At 35.0% G+C, this 13,770-nt stretch overlaps 3 protein-coding genes across 4 annotated transcripts; 1 reads left to right on the top strand and 2 right to left on the bottom strand.

Moving 5' to 3' along the window:
• Positions 1–3,931: 3,931 nt before the first annotated feature.
• LOC108831709 (uncharacterized) lies at positions 3,932–5,068 on the bottom strand. 2 transcript variants are annotated; one of them, XM_056996975.1, is made up of 3 exons: positions 4,922–5,068; positions 4,510–4,665; positions 3,932–4,427 (listed from the first exon to the last, which is right to left on the bottom strand). In XM_056996975.1, exons 1-3 carry the CDS (start codon positions 4,935–4,937, stop codon positions 4,174–4,176), a joined length of 426 nt encoding a protein of 141 aa, XP_056852955.1. In that variant the 5' UTR covers positions 4,938–5,068; the 3' UTR covers positions 3,932–4,173. The 2 variants fall into 2 exon arrangements, with proteins under 2 accessions (XP_056852955.1, XP_056852956.1); XM_056996976.1 differs by lacking the exon at positions 4,922–5,068 and adding an exon at positions 4,749–4,887.
• A 1,746-nt stretch (positions 5,069–6,814) lies between these two features.
• Positions 6,815–8,284, top strand: LOC108831708 (1-aminocyclopropane-1-carboxylate oxidase homolog 7-like). The gene is made up of 2 exons (XM_018605233.2): positions 6,815–7,630; positions 8,003–8,284. The coding sequence occupies exons 1-2, from the start codon at positions 6,815–6,817 to the stop codon at positions 8,252–8,254; spliced, it is 1,068 nt and encodes a 355-aa protein (XP_018460735.2). The 3' UTR covers positions 8,255–8,284.
• Positions 8,285–9,555: 1,271 nt separating this feature from the next.
• LOC108831711 (ethylene-responsive transcription factor 14-like) lies at positions 9,556–10,339 on the bottom strand. The gene has a single exon (XM_056996983.1). It carries the CDS (start codon positions 10,207–10,209, stop codon positions 9,793–9,795), a length of 417 nt encoding a protein of 138 aa, XP_056852963.1. The 5' UTR covers positions 10,210–10,339; the 3' UTR covers positions 9,556–9,792.
• Positions 10,340–13,770: the final 3,431 nt, after the last annotated feature.

The raw sequence follows: 13,770 nt of genomic DNA, 5'->3' as shown, positions 1-13,770 counted from the left end.
GACCAGTGGAAACTGTTCTGAAATCTTCAGCAACTTCTCAGACTTGGATCTCCACTTGTGCCATATGTGGGATTTCATGGCACCCAAAAGAAATCGCTTCATACCCTTTGAATCATATCTTCTGTGGCCTGGAAATGACCTCGTCACCACTGCCATAAGCTTTAGTGACCTTATGTTCGAGTTGATGTATTTGAACTGCACAACTCCTGATCTGTATTTGAACTGCCAAGCCTTACATAACTTCCTCTTCTTGTGCTTAATTGTTACTCTTCTATCTTCATAAGTAACTTGTTGGTGAGCACGGTAAGACTCAACATCACTACTTCCTTCCACAAGAAATAGATTGTCCTGTCTCAGCATTTTTTGTTTGTGGCATGATAAACCATTCATCCATCAGTGCAGGCTTCGGAAATTCACTCCAATTCTGAGACACCTCTTCAATGTTGTCAACAGATTTCTCCTTAATGACTTGTGTAGTTAGTGAAGGCAACTCCTGCACCTTTTCTGCTTCAGTCTCATGAATAGATTCAAATGTCAGCAGTTGAGTCATCTTTCAACTCCACCTCTACAGAAAAACGTTCTGTCTCTTGATCATCCGCAAGACAAGAGTCTTTTATTGCCTTCTCCATATCATCAGTGTCTGATATCTCACTTTCCGCAACAGTCTGTGTTCCTTGCCAAATATGGCTCATGAACAAAGGCATTGGTAGCTCCTGAATCTGTGTCAACCAAAGAACAACTCGGAACAGAAGCAAAACGAGCTAACAATCTGCATTTGAAGTCACTCTAATCCTTGAATTTCGTTCTGCGCCTCACCTCACCCAATAGAACCATCGACGAGCAGCTCCTTCCAAGTACAGAAAAATGAGGTCTAGTTTTGCATCATCTTCATAATGGCTAAAGAACCCATCAGCTTTCACAATCCAACTTTCTGGATTAGCTCCATCAAACATAGGCAAGCCCTCAAACACAGCATTATCACTACTTTCAACATTCAACACACCAGCTCGATAACCTAACTGAGAATCCTTCCGGTTTTGTTCCAGATTCTGAAGCGATAACTGAGGATGAAGTGTCGTAGATGTTGGAGCTTCCTTCTTTCGCAAGTCACCATCTATCACTCGTGAGGCCAATTTCTCCTTCCCTGATATCATGCTCTGAGTATCGTTCATGGCAGATCTCCTCGATGCAAGGAATTTTTGGAGTCCACCAGTCAAATACTCCATCAATACAGCACTGTCACTTTCGAACGACGATCAGGGCTCCAGATTGTTAACCGCCGGAACATCCAGTGATTTCACTCTCGCCTTCGCACCGAACTCAAGATTCCAACTTCTGTGAAACGCTGTTGTATCACGTCGACTGGATCCGTAACCTCCGTAATCTCCGTAACTTTTGCGAAGCTCCTTCATCAAATCCATCGCCAATTCCATGGATTTTCTCTACTCGCGATTGTGATTTCATCATTATCGCGTTTGAATCCGATCTCAGTTTCGCCGCACCAATTGCTTGGCGTTAGGGTTCTTTTTTTTTTGTCACTTTGGCGTTAGGGTTCAAACCCTCAACGTCGCCGGTGGCGTTCCGTTTCGGTTGTAGTAACCGGTTGGTTTAGGACTGGGTTAAACCGGTTTTGGTCTGTTCCTTGTAATCTTCTTTCTCGTTAAAAGGAAATTTCCTTTTTTATATATATAAAAAAAAGGCCGTTATAACATCGTACCAAAAAAATTAAACCCAAACGTCTGTAAAAATGGAAATTTATATCCTCCTTTTTCCTTTTTTCTGGAAACATTACAAACAAAAAAGGAAATCAACAAAAACCTCAAACTCATTATATAGTAATCTACTATACTGATACTGACACTATCTCTCAACTCTTTTTTTTGTCACTACACTATGTCTCACTTCTTCTCTCAGAACCATAAGAAACATCTTCAGATATTTCAAAACAGTTACTCCTATCCCTTATTTGAGAAAAAACATGCAAACCCTAATGGAGTCATTGTCTTGGTTGATATTGAAAATGTTCACAAGCCATTGAAAGAGAGAGAAAATACCTTGTATCCTGCTGATTTCAAAAAGAGCTTGGATGAAGAACTCAAACGAGATAATCCGAGATCTTATATTTCAGACATCATTGCTTTTGGAAGAAAGGATATCTTAACTCAAGCTGATGTCTACAATTTTGATCAGCAGGATATCATCTTCCACGATGTTCCTTGGAGACCAAGCTATTGTCCTAGCCACCTCCAAGGTACGTTTTATTTCATTTTTTACTTCTTGATTTTTTTTTTTGTCTGAAAAATCTTATTAACAAAATCTCTCTTTTTTGTTTGTTTGTTTTAGATTTACATACATCGCAGAGAACCAGTGATCGGTCAGATTTGTTACTGATACAAACAATGATCTTGTTCGGGATTGACATTAGGCAAATAAATCCAAAGATATCAGGTACTATACTTCTTATTACTGGGGATAAGGACTTTGCAACTCCTATGATGGACATGAGGCACCGAGGGTTTAAAATCCTCCTAGGCATAAGACATCCTAACACCATCGAACTTAGAAGGAGTGCTGATATCTCATGGGACATTCTTGATATGGCTCAAGGACCCTTACAGCCCCCCTTACGTGGCAATGCTTTTCAAAATTGTAAGCTCTCTCTCTCTCTCTCTCTCTCTCTCTCTCTCTAATGTATTCACAAGTTTTGAATTTCATCTAATCAATTGTTGATCTAATCAATTCATGGTCTTATTTTCTAGTCCCAATGAAGCATCCCAAAGCCCGTCTCACTACTGGTGCGTCACGAAAGCGATTAACAGCTGTGTTTTGGGATATGGACAAAGCACCTGTTTCATATAGTACTACTACAAAAGAACTGTGGGACAAGGTTTCTGTTGCTCTGTGTACACTTGGGTCTTGTCTTTATCCCAGTAAGATCATTGGATATGGCAGTAAAGGATCGCTTAAACTCTTAGACGAAGCTCCGGGCGCAAAACTATGGGAACAAGATACAGTGCTGAGGCTTGTCCGCAAAAGAGAGCTGAGTTGTACATATTGTGGCGATGTCTTTCAGGCGGGAGATGCAGGTAACGACTTAATTTATTTTGTTGTTTTTATTTTTTTATTTATTTTTTAATTATTGATCTAACCATAAAATCTTTTTCTTTTGTTTTTTGTTTTAATACCTTCCAGGGCCAAAGGAGGATAAACCTGAACTTCTACTCCATCAAGCAATGGCATTTCATTGTTTGGATGTACAAGCAAATGCCATTATCATGGTGATAACCTCAGATCCGGATTTCACTTTCACAATGGCCTCACTGAAAAAAAGAAACTTCACAGTGATATTAGCCCGACCCAAAGGCGAAGAAGATTCTAGTGAGAAGCTTGAAGAATATGAGGAATATGCACATCACGTATTGGATTGGTAGAGCTAGAAAAGGGAAAATATTAGCTTATTAACTAGAATTTTAGAATTAATTTTCTAGATATTTTTGTTGTCGCTTGTTGCTTATGAGTTAATCTCTCTCATGGAGGTTTTCTTTCACGCTTTCGTGTATCATGTTTGCGTCTTCCACTTCTTCTTTTGGATCCTCTTGCTCTGAGGTCTCCCCTTATGGAAAGATTCTTTCTTCTCTTCTGCACTTCTTCTATGACCAACCACCATTCTCCTCAGAGAACTCAACCACATTCGGAAGCAAATCATAGTGTTTTTTTTTCGCTCTCACTGAGCTCACCTCTATCTATTCCTTCTGTATCCTTCGTGGCCCTCCAGTAACTGGATCCTGTTTCACCCTGAGCAAATCGTTCTCATGAAAAAGGCTCTGAAACTCGGTTTCTTTATCCAACATATCTTCTCGTTTATTCTCATTAACCAACGCTTGTAGCTAAAAACAGAATATTTCCCATTCAAAGACAAACCAAAATAAAACAGTCTAAACAAAACAACACTGGTTAAATAGAATAATTAAGAAACAAGAACTAAGAGACGTGTCTCTCTCTCCCACAGATACAAGAACAAAACAGAAATCAAATATAACATATCAAGGATATAGCCCCAAATGTATTTGAAACACATAACCAAAGCCTCTTGACAGCGAGAATAAAGGACTTAAAAAACAAAGATTATTATAAGCCCCTCATCTGCATCCATAGTTTATAGTTTCTTCCCCTTCAAGTAAGAGAGTTTTTCTGAATCTCCATTAGCCTTGTGCTAAGATATTCCAGGCTAGCATCTTCAACCGATTCATCAGAATTTAATAAGAGAAAACTGTAACCTCTCACTTTCAAAGCGAGACAAGCAGTGAGGGTTTCCTCTGAGAGATTATCAGAGATTAACATCAAAGTTGATACTGATGGTTCTGGATTCTTCCGTGCCCATATAAGAATGTGATGTACAATAGTATTAGCTATTGTATCTTTATCTCCTGAAAAAAAAAAGAGATCATAAATAAACAAGTTATAAAAAGAGAAAATAGTGTGAAGAGGGTAGTTAAAATTAGATTGTACCTCTGGTTAGGAAGGTCGGCAACCCATCCATCAATTCAGGCGAAGGTTGGGTATCAGTATAAGCCAAGAAGGCATTAACCGCACCCTGAAATCTTTTGTCCCAGTTTGGGCATTCCTCGACGTTCCATAAGACGCATATTTCACGCATGTCAAGCACTGCAAGGTTTCACAAAACCCAAGGCATAAGCAATACGAATCATCATGGCTAGTACAATTTATTAGATCGTACAATTGTTTACCCAAAACCAACCCAACAGATACAAAAAGTTTGGACAAGATCAAGATGTACTATAGTTTTAAATCATTGAAATCCTCAACAAATCCCAACCCTATAAAAACCAAACCAACACATATATAACAGAATCAAATTGCATAAACTATTTGGAGGAAGAGAAAGTGAGAGAAGTCTTACGGGATAGGGGCTGCATCGTTTGGTCGAGAGAGAAGAAGACCTAGAGAAAAAAAAAAGTTTGATCGTGACTGATTAATTATTAAGATGCACTAAATCCTTTTAGTGCTTAATGTTTTTAAATGGGATGTCTTTCCTTTTTGTTTTTAATGTTATGTTTCCAAAAAAAAAGGTGCAAATTAAAATGTTTTGTAAGAGGTGTATTTATATATCGCATGGATTATGGAACTGTTTGGTGGGTTTAATTTTTTTCTTTTTTGTAACTTGGGCTTTCATGGTGGGTTTAATCTTAAGATTAGATGTTTGTGTTATTGTTGTATGCATGCTTGTGTATAAATAAGAGAGTTTTTTTTTTTGCAAATGAATAAATAAGAGACTTTTTAATCTGTCTTTGTAAGACAACACACAATTTTTAAAAGTACTCTTGTGTTTCGTTTCTTTGTTGCATATCGAAAAGGATCAATTACTGAATATATTTTTTATGCTTCTGTTGATTTTTTATATGCAAGTAAAATCATGATTTGTTTTGAATGGAACTGAAACTCGAACGTTTTATAACGTAAAAGCAGGTGAAAGTGAACAAAACGGACATTCTGAACTTCACGAAACGGTCTTCGTGTGTCCCACAATCACAAAAGACCAAACTCTTTCAAAAATTTATTAGTACTAGTAGTTCTTAATTAATACTGTAATATCTATCTTATTAAAACAGAAACATTCCGTTGGACCTAACATTTATTTTGTAAGTTTTTAAATTAAATACATTTTTATACTTTATAGTTAAATCTACATTAAATCACAAATGTTCATTTCTTTATACTACTATCTATATTTCCAAACAATATACTTATTTCTTTATACTATTATCAATGTTTCCAAACAAAATATTTTTTATACTACTATCAATTTTTCCAAACAATACAATAATTAATCTTATTATTTTATATCTATCATTTTCTCTTTAAAATTTTGTAGAAACGTCATATTATCATAAATTGCAAAATAATGAACTTTAAAATTTGGATTATAAGATTACAAATTATGAAACTATTACAATTTAAATCTAATTAGATTTTAAATTACATATCGGTCATCCATCAGTTTAATCGGTTAGTCTCGGGTTTTAGTGATTTTTTGATATAAATATTTTAAAAATCAAAATTGAATTGTCAGATCTCCGGATTAACGGGTATAGTCACAATCGGGTTAAATGCAAAAGTATTGTAAATACACACTCTTTTAAAAATTACCAAAATATTTGTTAAGTTATTAGTGAAATTTTTTATCGTAAAATATTCCGCGCTTCCAAAGCACGGGTCAAAATCTAGTATAAATTATAAGAAAATCTGAGATTTTATATCTTCTTCTTATCATATACCATAATTATTTTACAAAAAAAGTTAACCCAAAATTTCTTATTTTTCTTTTAGCAATTAAATTATTAACCCGAGAAGTCCATTTCTTATCTCTTTTGTATTTTTAACTTTATTTTTCTGTAAGTTTACGTTATTCAATTTTATGATTAATTAGCTCAATATAACTCTTTTGTTTATATTATTTATATATTGAATTATTCATATTTTAAAATAATTAAGGTTGAATTATTGTTACCAATCTAATTTAGTTATATGTAATTTGATATATTTTATTTACAAAACCTAGTATAAGTTTTTATAAATTAATTAATAACATTTATTGATAAAGAGACTTAATGGATATCTAGTTAATGCAGATGCTCTGAGTCTTGTCTTAAATATTCTTCCACGCTTCTGATATTTTGCATGACCCGCTCCACGTTTCTCTTCTTCTGCTCCACTCCTGATTCTTACTGCATCTGCTACATAAGCAAAAGCCTTGTGACAAATCTTGAAAAAAAGATTAAAAGCAAATACAAAAATGGTGGCCAAAAACTCGATCGAATTTGAGTTCAAGTCCATCGATGAAACGAAAGCTGCAGTGCATGGCCTCGTTGAACCTCAAATCACTGAGTTTACTTCAATCTTTGGCCTTCCTCCTCCAGTGGCGTCAGACGACAAGGAACCTTCTGTCTCCGCGTCAGGCTTAGCGGTCCCTATCATCGACTTTGCAATGCCACGTGAAGGCATTGTGGAGAAGATCAAAGAAGCTGCAGAGAAGTGGGGAATGTTCCAGGTGATCAACCATGGTGTTCCTTCAAGCGTTCTTGAAGAGATCAAAGACGGAGTCGTTAGGTTTCACGACGAAGATCCTGAGGTGAAGAAAACTTACTTCTCACGCGACTTCGCCAAGACATTTATCTACCACAACAACTTCGAACTCTACAGTTCATCTGCTGGTAACTGGAGAGACAGCTTCGGTTGTTACATGGCTCCTAACCCTCCAGACCCCGAGGAGATCCCAGTGGCTTGCAGAGATGCTATGATAGGATACTCAAAGCATGTGATGAGCTTAGGTGGTTTGATTTTTGAACTTCTCTCGGAAGCTCTTGGTCTAAGGTCAGAGAAGCTTAAGAGCATGGATTGCATGAAGGGTTTGCTAATGCTCTGTCATTATTACCCTCCTTGTCCACAGCCTGACCTAACTTTGGGTACAAGTAAGCATTCAGACAACACATTTATCACCATGCTCCTTCAGGACCAAATCGGGGGTCTTCAAGTCCTTCATCAAGACTGTTGGGTCAATGTTTCGCCTATCTCTGAAGCTCTTGTCATCAACATCGGAGACTTCCTTCAGGTAAGAGCAGCATTATCAATGAGAACCCCCATAGAGTTTCTTAAACAAAAAAAAATATTGATACTTAATGAATTATAATTAAATAATTAAAAGTTAATTATGAAATAAAAATTCAATTAATCTATAACTTTAAAGTATTAAATGTGGTTCTCTAGTGGTTTCTAAAAGCTGTCATATGAAAATATTTATAAAATTTTTGGTGAAATTATTTTTATTTTATTTTAGTTTCAGAAATTGACATTAGAACTCCTTGATGGAACATAAGTGTTCTATGAGATGTGATAAGTAAAAAAATATATGACAGGGTAGCATAGAACAAAGGTGTTAGTGAGAGATGCATTGAATGAGTTTCCAACTTTTATGTTTGTGTAGTTGATGACGAACGACAAGTTCAAAAGTGTGGAGCATAGGGTGCTTGCAAACAAAGCTGGACCGAGGATATCAGTGGCTTGCTTTTTCAGCTCGAGTGTGATTCCGAATTCAACAGTTTACGGACCAATCAAAGAGCTTCTGTCTGGAGAAAACCCTCCAAAATACAGAGAGTTCACTGTACCTAAGTACTCAAAGGGATACATTGAGAAAGGTCTTGATGGAACATCGCATTTATTGAATTACAAGATATAACAACACTTTAAAAGAGTGCAACTGTGTCCTGTTTGCTGTAAGATTGTATCGGAGAACTAGAGTAATTGTGTGTTTATCACTCGCTTGCAACTGTTGTATTAGTCTTTATCCATGTTAAGCTACTCTGTTCTTTGAATATATCTATGGAAACAATCTATACTTGACCAACGTTAAACGGCGAGAAATCAGTTCGAACCGGCGTGTGTGTGTGTGGTTGGTAAAACGTGGGAGAAGGAGAGAAACGCCGGCGAATGTTTCTCCGGTAACACCTAAAGACGGTGGGAAAAAGGGATGTTGAGTGATTTAAAATATACTTAGGTTTGACTGACGGTGGCTCGTCAGCAACCACCGGTGGGTCCACAGGCGACGATGTATGACATTTGAAGCAACTAATTAATCAAAATGCATTCCTTTAAAATCGATATAAAATTCCTCTCTTTTTCGAATTAATATTTGTGCTAATGCGCTACCTTTTCAAGAAATATGAAAATACCAAAATCAAAAAAAAAACAGATGGATTATAGCTCATAATTTTGGTGCAGTGATGTTCACTTACTAAAGGTCACTAAATTTAATTTTAAATAAAATATTTAATACATATAATTATATTATAAAATAATTGTAATAGTTAGAATTTTTTTAATAGTTTTGAAGATTTACATTTTATAAATATCTTGGTGTAGGAACAACATTGCTTAACATCAAATATACTTTCTCTAAGCCGATACACTTTCGGTTTTTACCGGTTCAAAATGTTAGAATTCTAAACTCTTCGTTTGTAGGTTCTTAATCGGGGTTTAACTTACCAATCTTGGTTTTTGAACCTTCCCTGGCTGACAAAAAAATCACTGGTTTAAGTTTTGTTCATAAGTGTTTCGAACCTTATACAAACCAAGATATTAAAACAGTGGTTTAAGCTCATTCAGATTGTTGTGAACAGCCGTCGATTAGGTTAGAAGAAGAATAGAGAAAAAAACGTATTGAGGCAAATACCCGTTTAGGGTTTCTTATTAATGATGTGATAATAATTTACAAACCCTTAGACCCATATTTATACACCTCAAAAAACCCGATTTCCTTTTCCCAATAGAAATAGTAACTTTCCTAAACCGAAAAATACCAGACACAAGAAACAGAGTAAACGAGTGCTGAGCATTTTACTGGTACAATAGAGATTTAAGACACACAGATGCAACACAGATGAATCACATGAAATTACAATTATATCAAAACATATAGCTTACACAATATAAAAACATAAAATAATGTTTCATATAATCATTTTATTCAAATGGTGATTATTACATTCTCAAAACTAATTACAGATAGACCCAGCCGCTTGAATTTTAAAGTTTTATAAATTGAACTCTTAAAATGACTCGCCTAAAGAATCTTATTCGCTATAGAAATTGATTGACATTACAGTTTATTTGCCAATACATTGATAATACAGCTTCTTACGATTGGGATTGATTGTTTTCGTTATGAATGGGTAATGTCTGTCAAGTCGCTTTCAACGTATTACGATTGCATTCCCTTTATTGCCTCTTACCCATGTTAATATTATTTTTATTATTATTCTTGTTGTAGTTCTCTCCATATTCAAGAAGTTCCTCCAAAACACTATCGTCCAAGTACTCAAACTCAAAAACTTGCCTCGACGTGGAAGTGTTTGCCGCAGTGGCTGCAGAGTTAGAGGAACATCCGCTTCCCATGTTGTACTCGTGAGGGAAGTTAAGGATTGCGGCTTTGCCTCTCATTGAATAGGCTGCTCGGTCATACGCTCGAGCCGCGTCTTCAGCGGTGTCAAACGTCCCTAGCCACACACGCTCGCCGTGCTTTCTCGAATCTCTTATTTCCGCCGCATATTTTCCCCATGGCCGTCTCCGTACTCCCCGGAACTTCCCTTGCTCAGCTCCTCCTCCTCCACCACCGCTCCGACCTCCTTGATCCATGTATAAATGTGTGTGTGTGTTTATATTACTTTGTTCGAGAGAAGAGAAATAAAGGCAAAGTGACTAAGAAGAAGAAATGGATGTTTGAGGGACGGAATCAAGTATGAGCGTATGTTTTTTTTTTGTCTTTGTGTGTGTTTCTTTCAATCTGCATGAGTTAAATGAGATTTCGTTTGGGGAATTTATAGGCATGGAAACAAAGTGGGTCTATCAACCTAATATTCGAATTTCAAAGCCTCCACTTATCAAATCTTACGTTTATTCTTATTCCATTTTCTTTCAAAATCTGTGTTCCTCATATAATAAATTTTCCATAGTGCTATTGGTTTTATATGAATTCAACATATTTGGCATCTGCAAGCATCTTGTTATTTATTTGGAAATTTAATGAAAAAGCTTACCATTGCATTTACAAGTCCAAGAATTACTGATCTGTAAATTTTGTTAAATGTAATGACATGGTCAAAATCATTTATAGGAAAATTAAAATGCGTTTTTGTTATATCCATCAAGATTACATCATGTGTTTATGTATGAGTCTACGACAGTACTCGTGAGCTAATTTCTTACGTAATGATATTGTTAATTAAATATAGTATTATCAGGGTTCAGGGACTGTCTATTTTAGTGAATCATTTCTCTAACTATTTGGAGAAGTTCTAGTTTAAGTTGAACAGATTTTTCAAGAAGCAGATTAAATACCATATTATATTGTTTGCTATAAAACTAAGGGACAGTCTAATTTGATAATAATTTCACTAACTTTTGGAGGAGTTCAAGTTTGAGTGAAACATATCTATAGTTTTTGGGCTTTTCTATAGTACAGCAGCAGACTCAAATAGGAAACTCAGTCTTTGTGATTAGGTATAAGCGTGATGATTCATACATGAGAAACAAATTATCCGAGAAAATCACTTTTTTTTTTTGATTAACCTGGAGGGACTTCCACCCCCAGGGGCCAATCCCTCGACGCGAGGCGGACCATTTGGTACTATGGAGAATTAAATACCCCAATTGTCTGGCCAGCGGTTCGAACCCGGGTGCGTATTGGGGCCGAAGCTCCCTCAACACCACCAGGCCAACCCCGTTAATTAAAAATCACTTATTGATGTTTTGAAAATATTAACATTTTTAAACACACTCGCATTTTCTAATATTCCGCATGAAGTTAAACGAGGCATTGAAGTTTAGACTCAAGTTTTATTCTACTAGTTTTCAAACAAAAAAAGTTTTATTCTACTAGAGATAACAGTGTAGATCGTTTTTTGGATCGTTCGACGTCTCCAAAAAGTTAGAGAAACTCTTTTATTAAACTGAAAGTCTCTGTTGCACATTTTTTTGTTTTTTGAAAGTCCCTCAATATTATATATTAAACAATATCATATAGTATTTTTGGCAACAGTAATGGAATTTTTGTTACCAAAAGTATGGTGTGCAACTGATAAAGAGAGTCATAGTTGATGTGTGGGTCTACTTGGAATATGTCTGACTTCTGTAGTGCCCACGTGCGTTGACTCTTAAAACTGACTCAAAATTTTCCCTTGGATCATAGTTTATACTCTTTTAACTCATGCACATTGAATCTCTGACTCAAAAGTTTCCTTTGACATGACTACATTTTGGAGAGTTTTCACATCAATTTCTCTTATTTTGTAATATCTCCAAGTTTACGAACATGCATTAGCCAACCAAGAAAACGTTTACGAATATATTGCAGTATAAGTTATCTAAACTGGTGTTAAAAAAATTATATACACTTTTTTAATTAGTACCTTGAAACTAAAAACTAATTTTACTTGCATGTAAAATATAGTACCAAAAACAAGAAGGCTAAATAATCATGAGAACTTTTCTCCAAACTTTACCCAATAAAATTGCCAAAACTAATTTGGTTACAGCTAAGAAAAATATGTATTAATAACCATAGTTGATACATTTGGAAATTTCTTTCAGCAAAAAAAAAATGTTAAAGACAGTAAACTTTGTCTGCCCAAAAAAAGTAAGATATATGTCGAATTTGAAGTTGAGCTAAAAGCAGAAAAGTATCGACTAATTTTTTTTTTGTAACTGAGCATCGTCTAAACTGAATTATGAAACTTCAACGACTGATCATCATTTATGCCAATATACATATTCAGTTATTGAAAGGACCCCCAAACTAATTAAGAGCATGAACATCGCCAAGTCCTTAAGGTGGTCCTTGTGTTTTTGGTGTGGGACCCACCAACTTTTCTAGATTACTGAACCAATTTGTCCCTAAATAAGAAACGTCTTAGTGCTGTCCTTAACCCTGTTTGCGGTGCAATTGGTCTATTTTAATTTTTTTTTTTTTGGAAAAAACAAAATTAAAAAAAAAAAGAAAAAATTTACCTAAGGACTTTTAAAGGTCCTACTGATAAAGATGCCCTAATGCTGGGGTCTAAAGCGTCAACTTGATCTTACTATTGATTGATACCTCAGTTCGTATATATAAATGCGAGTATCAGGCTCTGGTTTGTAATTTAAATATGATGTTCACATTGATTTTCTTTTTCATCTATTGCATATTAGTATTTGTGAGTTGTGAAATTGATTTTCTTTTTCATCTATTGCATATTAGTATTTGTGAGTTGTGAACTCAAATACTAAAGGTATTCGCAATTTGATTTTATACCAAGCATATCAGGCTTGCGTACAGATAACAAAAATATATATTTTGAATTAGTAATTAACTTATCAACTCTATATTAACAACAAATATGTAAATATAAATACAGAATCAAAAAGAATAATGAAAATTATAATCAAAATATTTGCAAACGCTTTGCAATCTAGTTCCCAACTGATAATATTGTAGAAATTAAGTTAAACATATTTTCGTCGCATGAACATGGATTTGAATTCTAGTAGGATATCAACTGAATTCTAGTACACGACCATATCAACACATATCACTAGGATCATATATGTTACAGCCAAACTAACTTAACTGTATTTAAATTTACATTTTAATAATCATGACATATCAGACCATTTTTCAAAAATATCGTATCTTATGTTTTTTTACCAAAATTACAAGTAAATCCTAATTTTCTCTTTAAAACACATGTTTTTTAGTAGATGGCTCAAATGTTCTGAAAATGGCTCTACATGCATTTCAGAAATTATTTCTGAACACAAAGTTTGTGATATTCGTGGTATTTTTATGCTAAGACTTATTATGTTTGTGGTATTCTCTTGCATGATAGTTCTCTATAACATAAATCCTCTTAATGTCTTTGTCATCAATCAATTTAAATGTTCCGAAATTTCGAGCATCATTTTTTTAAATGACAATTTTGGCATGATATCAAACACATACAAGATCGAGCATAAGCCCTGAGTCGGCCATGAACCCACACGTGTGAAACCTGAACTTACGGCCTTAAAAGAAAAAAAGAGAGAGAATTTCTGAAGTAAAGTGCTTAACCGTTTCTTACCATTTTTTATATATTTAGCAGGTTGTCTTTTTGGCTGCAAAAGGTCTTTGAAAATGAGAAACGTTTGGCCTCTCTTTGACTTGAAGCTGTTTACCTAGAGAAT

This window comes from Raphanus sativus, unplaced genomic scaffold (assembly GCF_000801105.2).
Source record: "Raphanus sativus cultivar WK10039 unplaced genomic scaffold, ASM80110v3 Scaffold0455, whole genome shotgun sequence".
NCBI lineage: Eukaryota > Viridiplantae > Streptophyta > Magnoliopsida > Brassicales > Brassicaceae > Raphanus > Raphanus sativus.
Note: the sequence above shows the minus strand (reverse complement) of the source record. Positions and strands in the feature narration are given on the sequence as shown.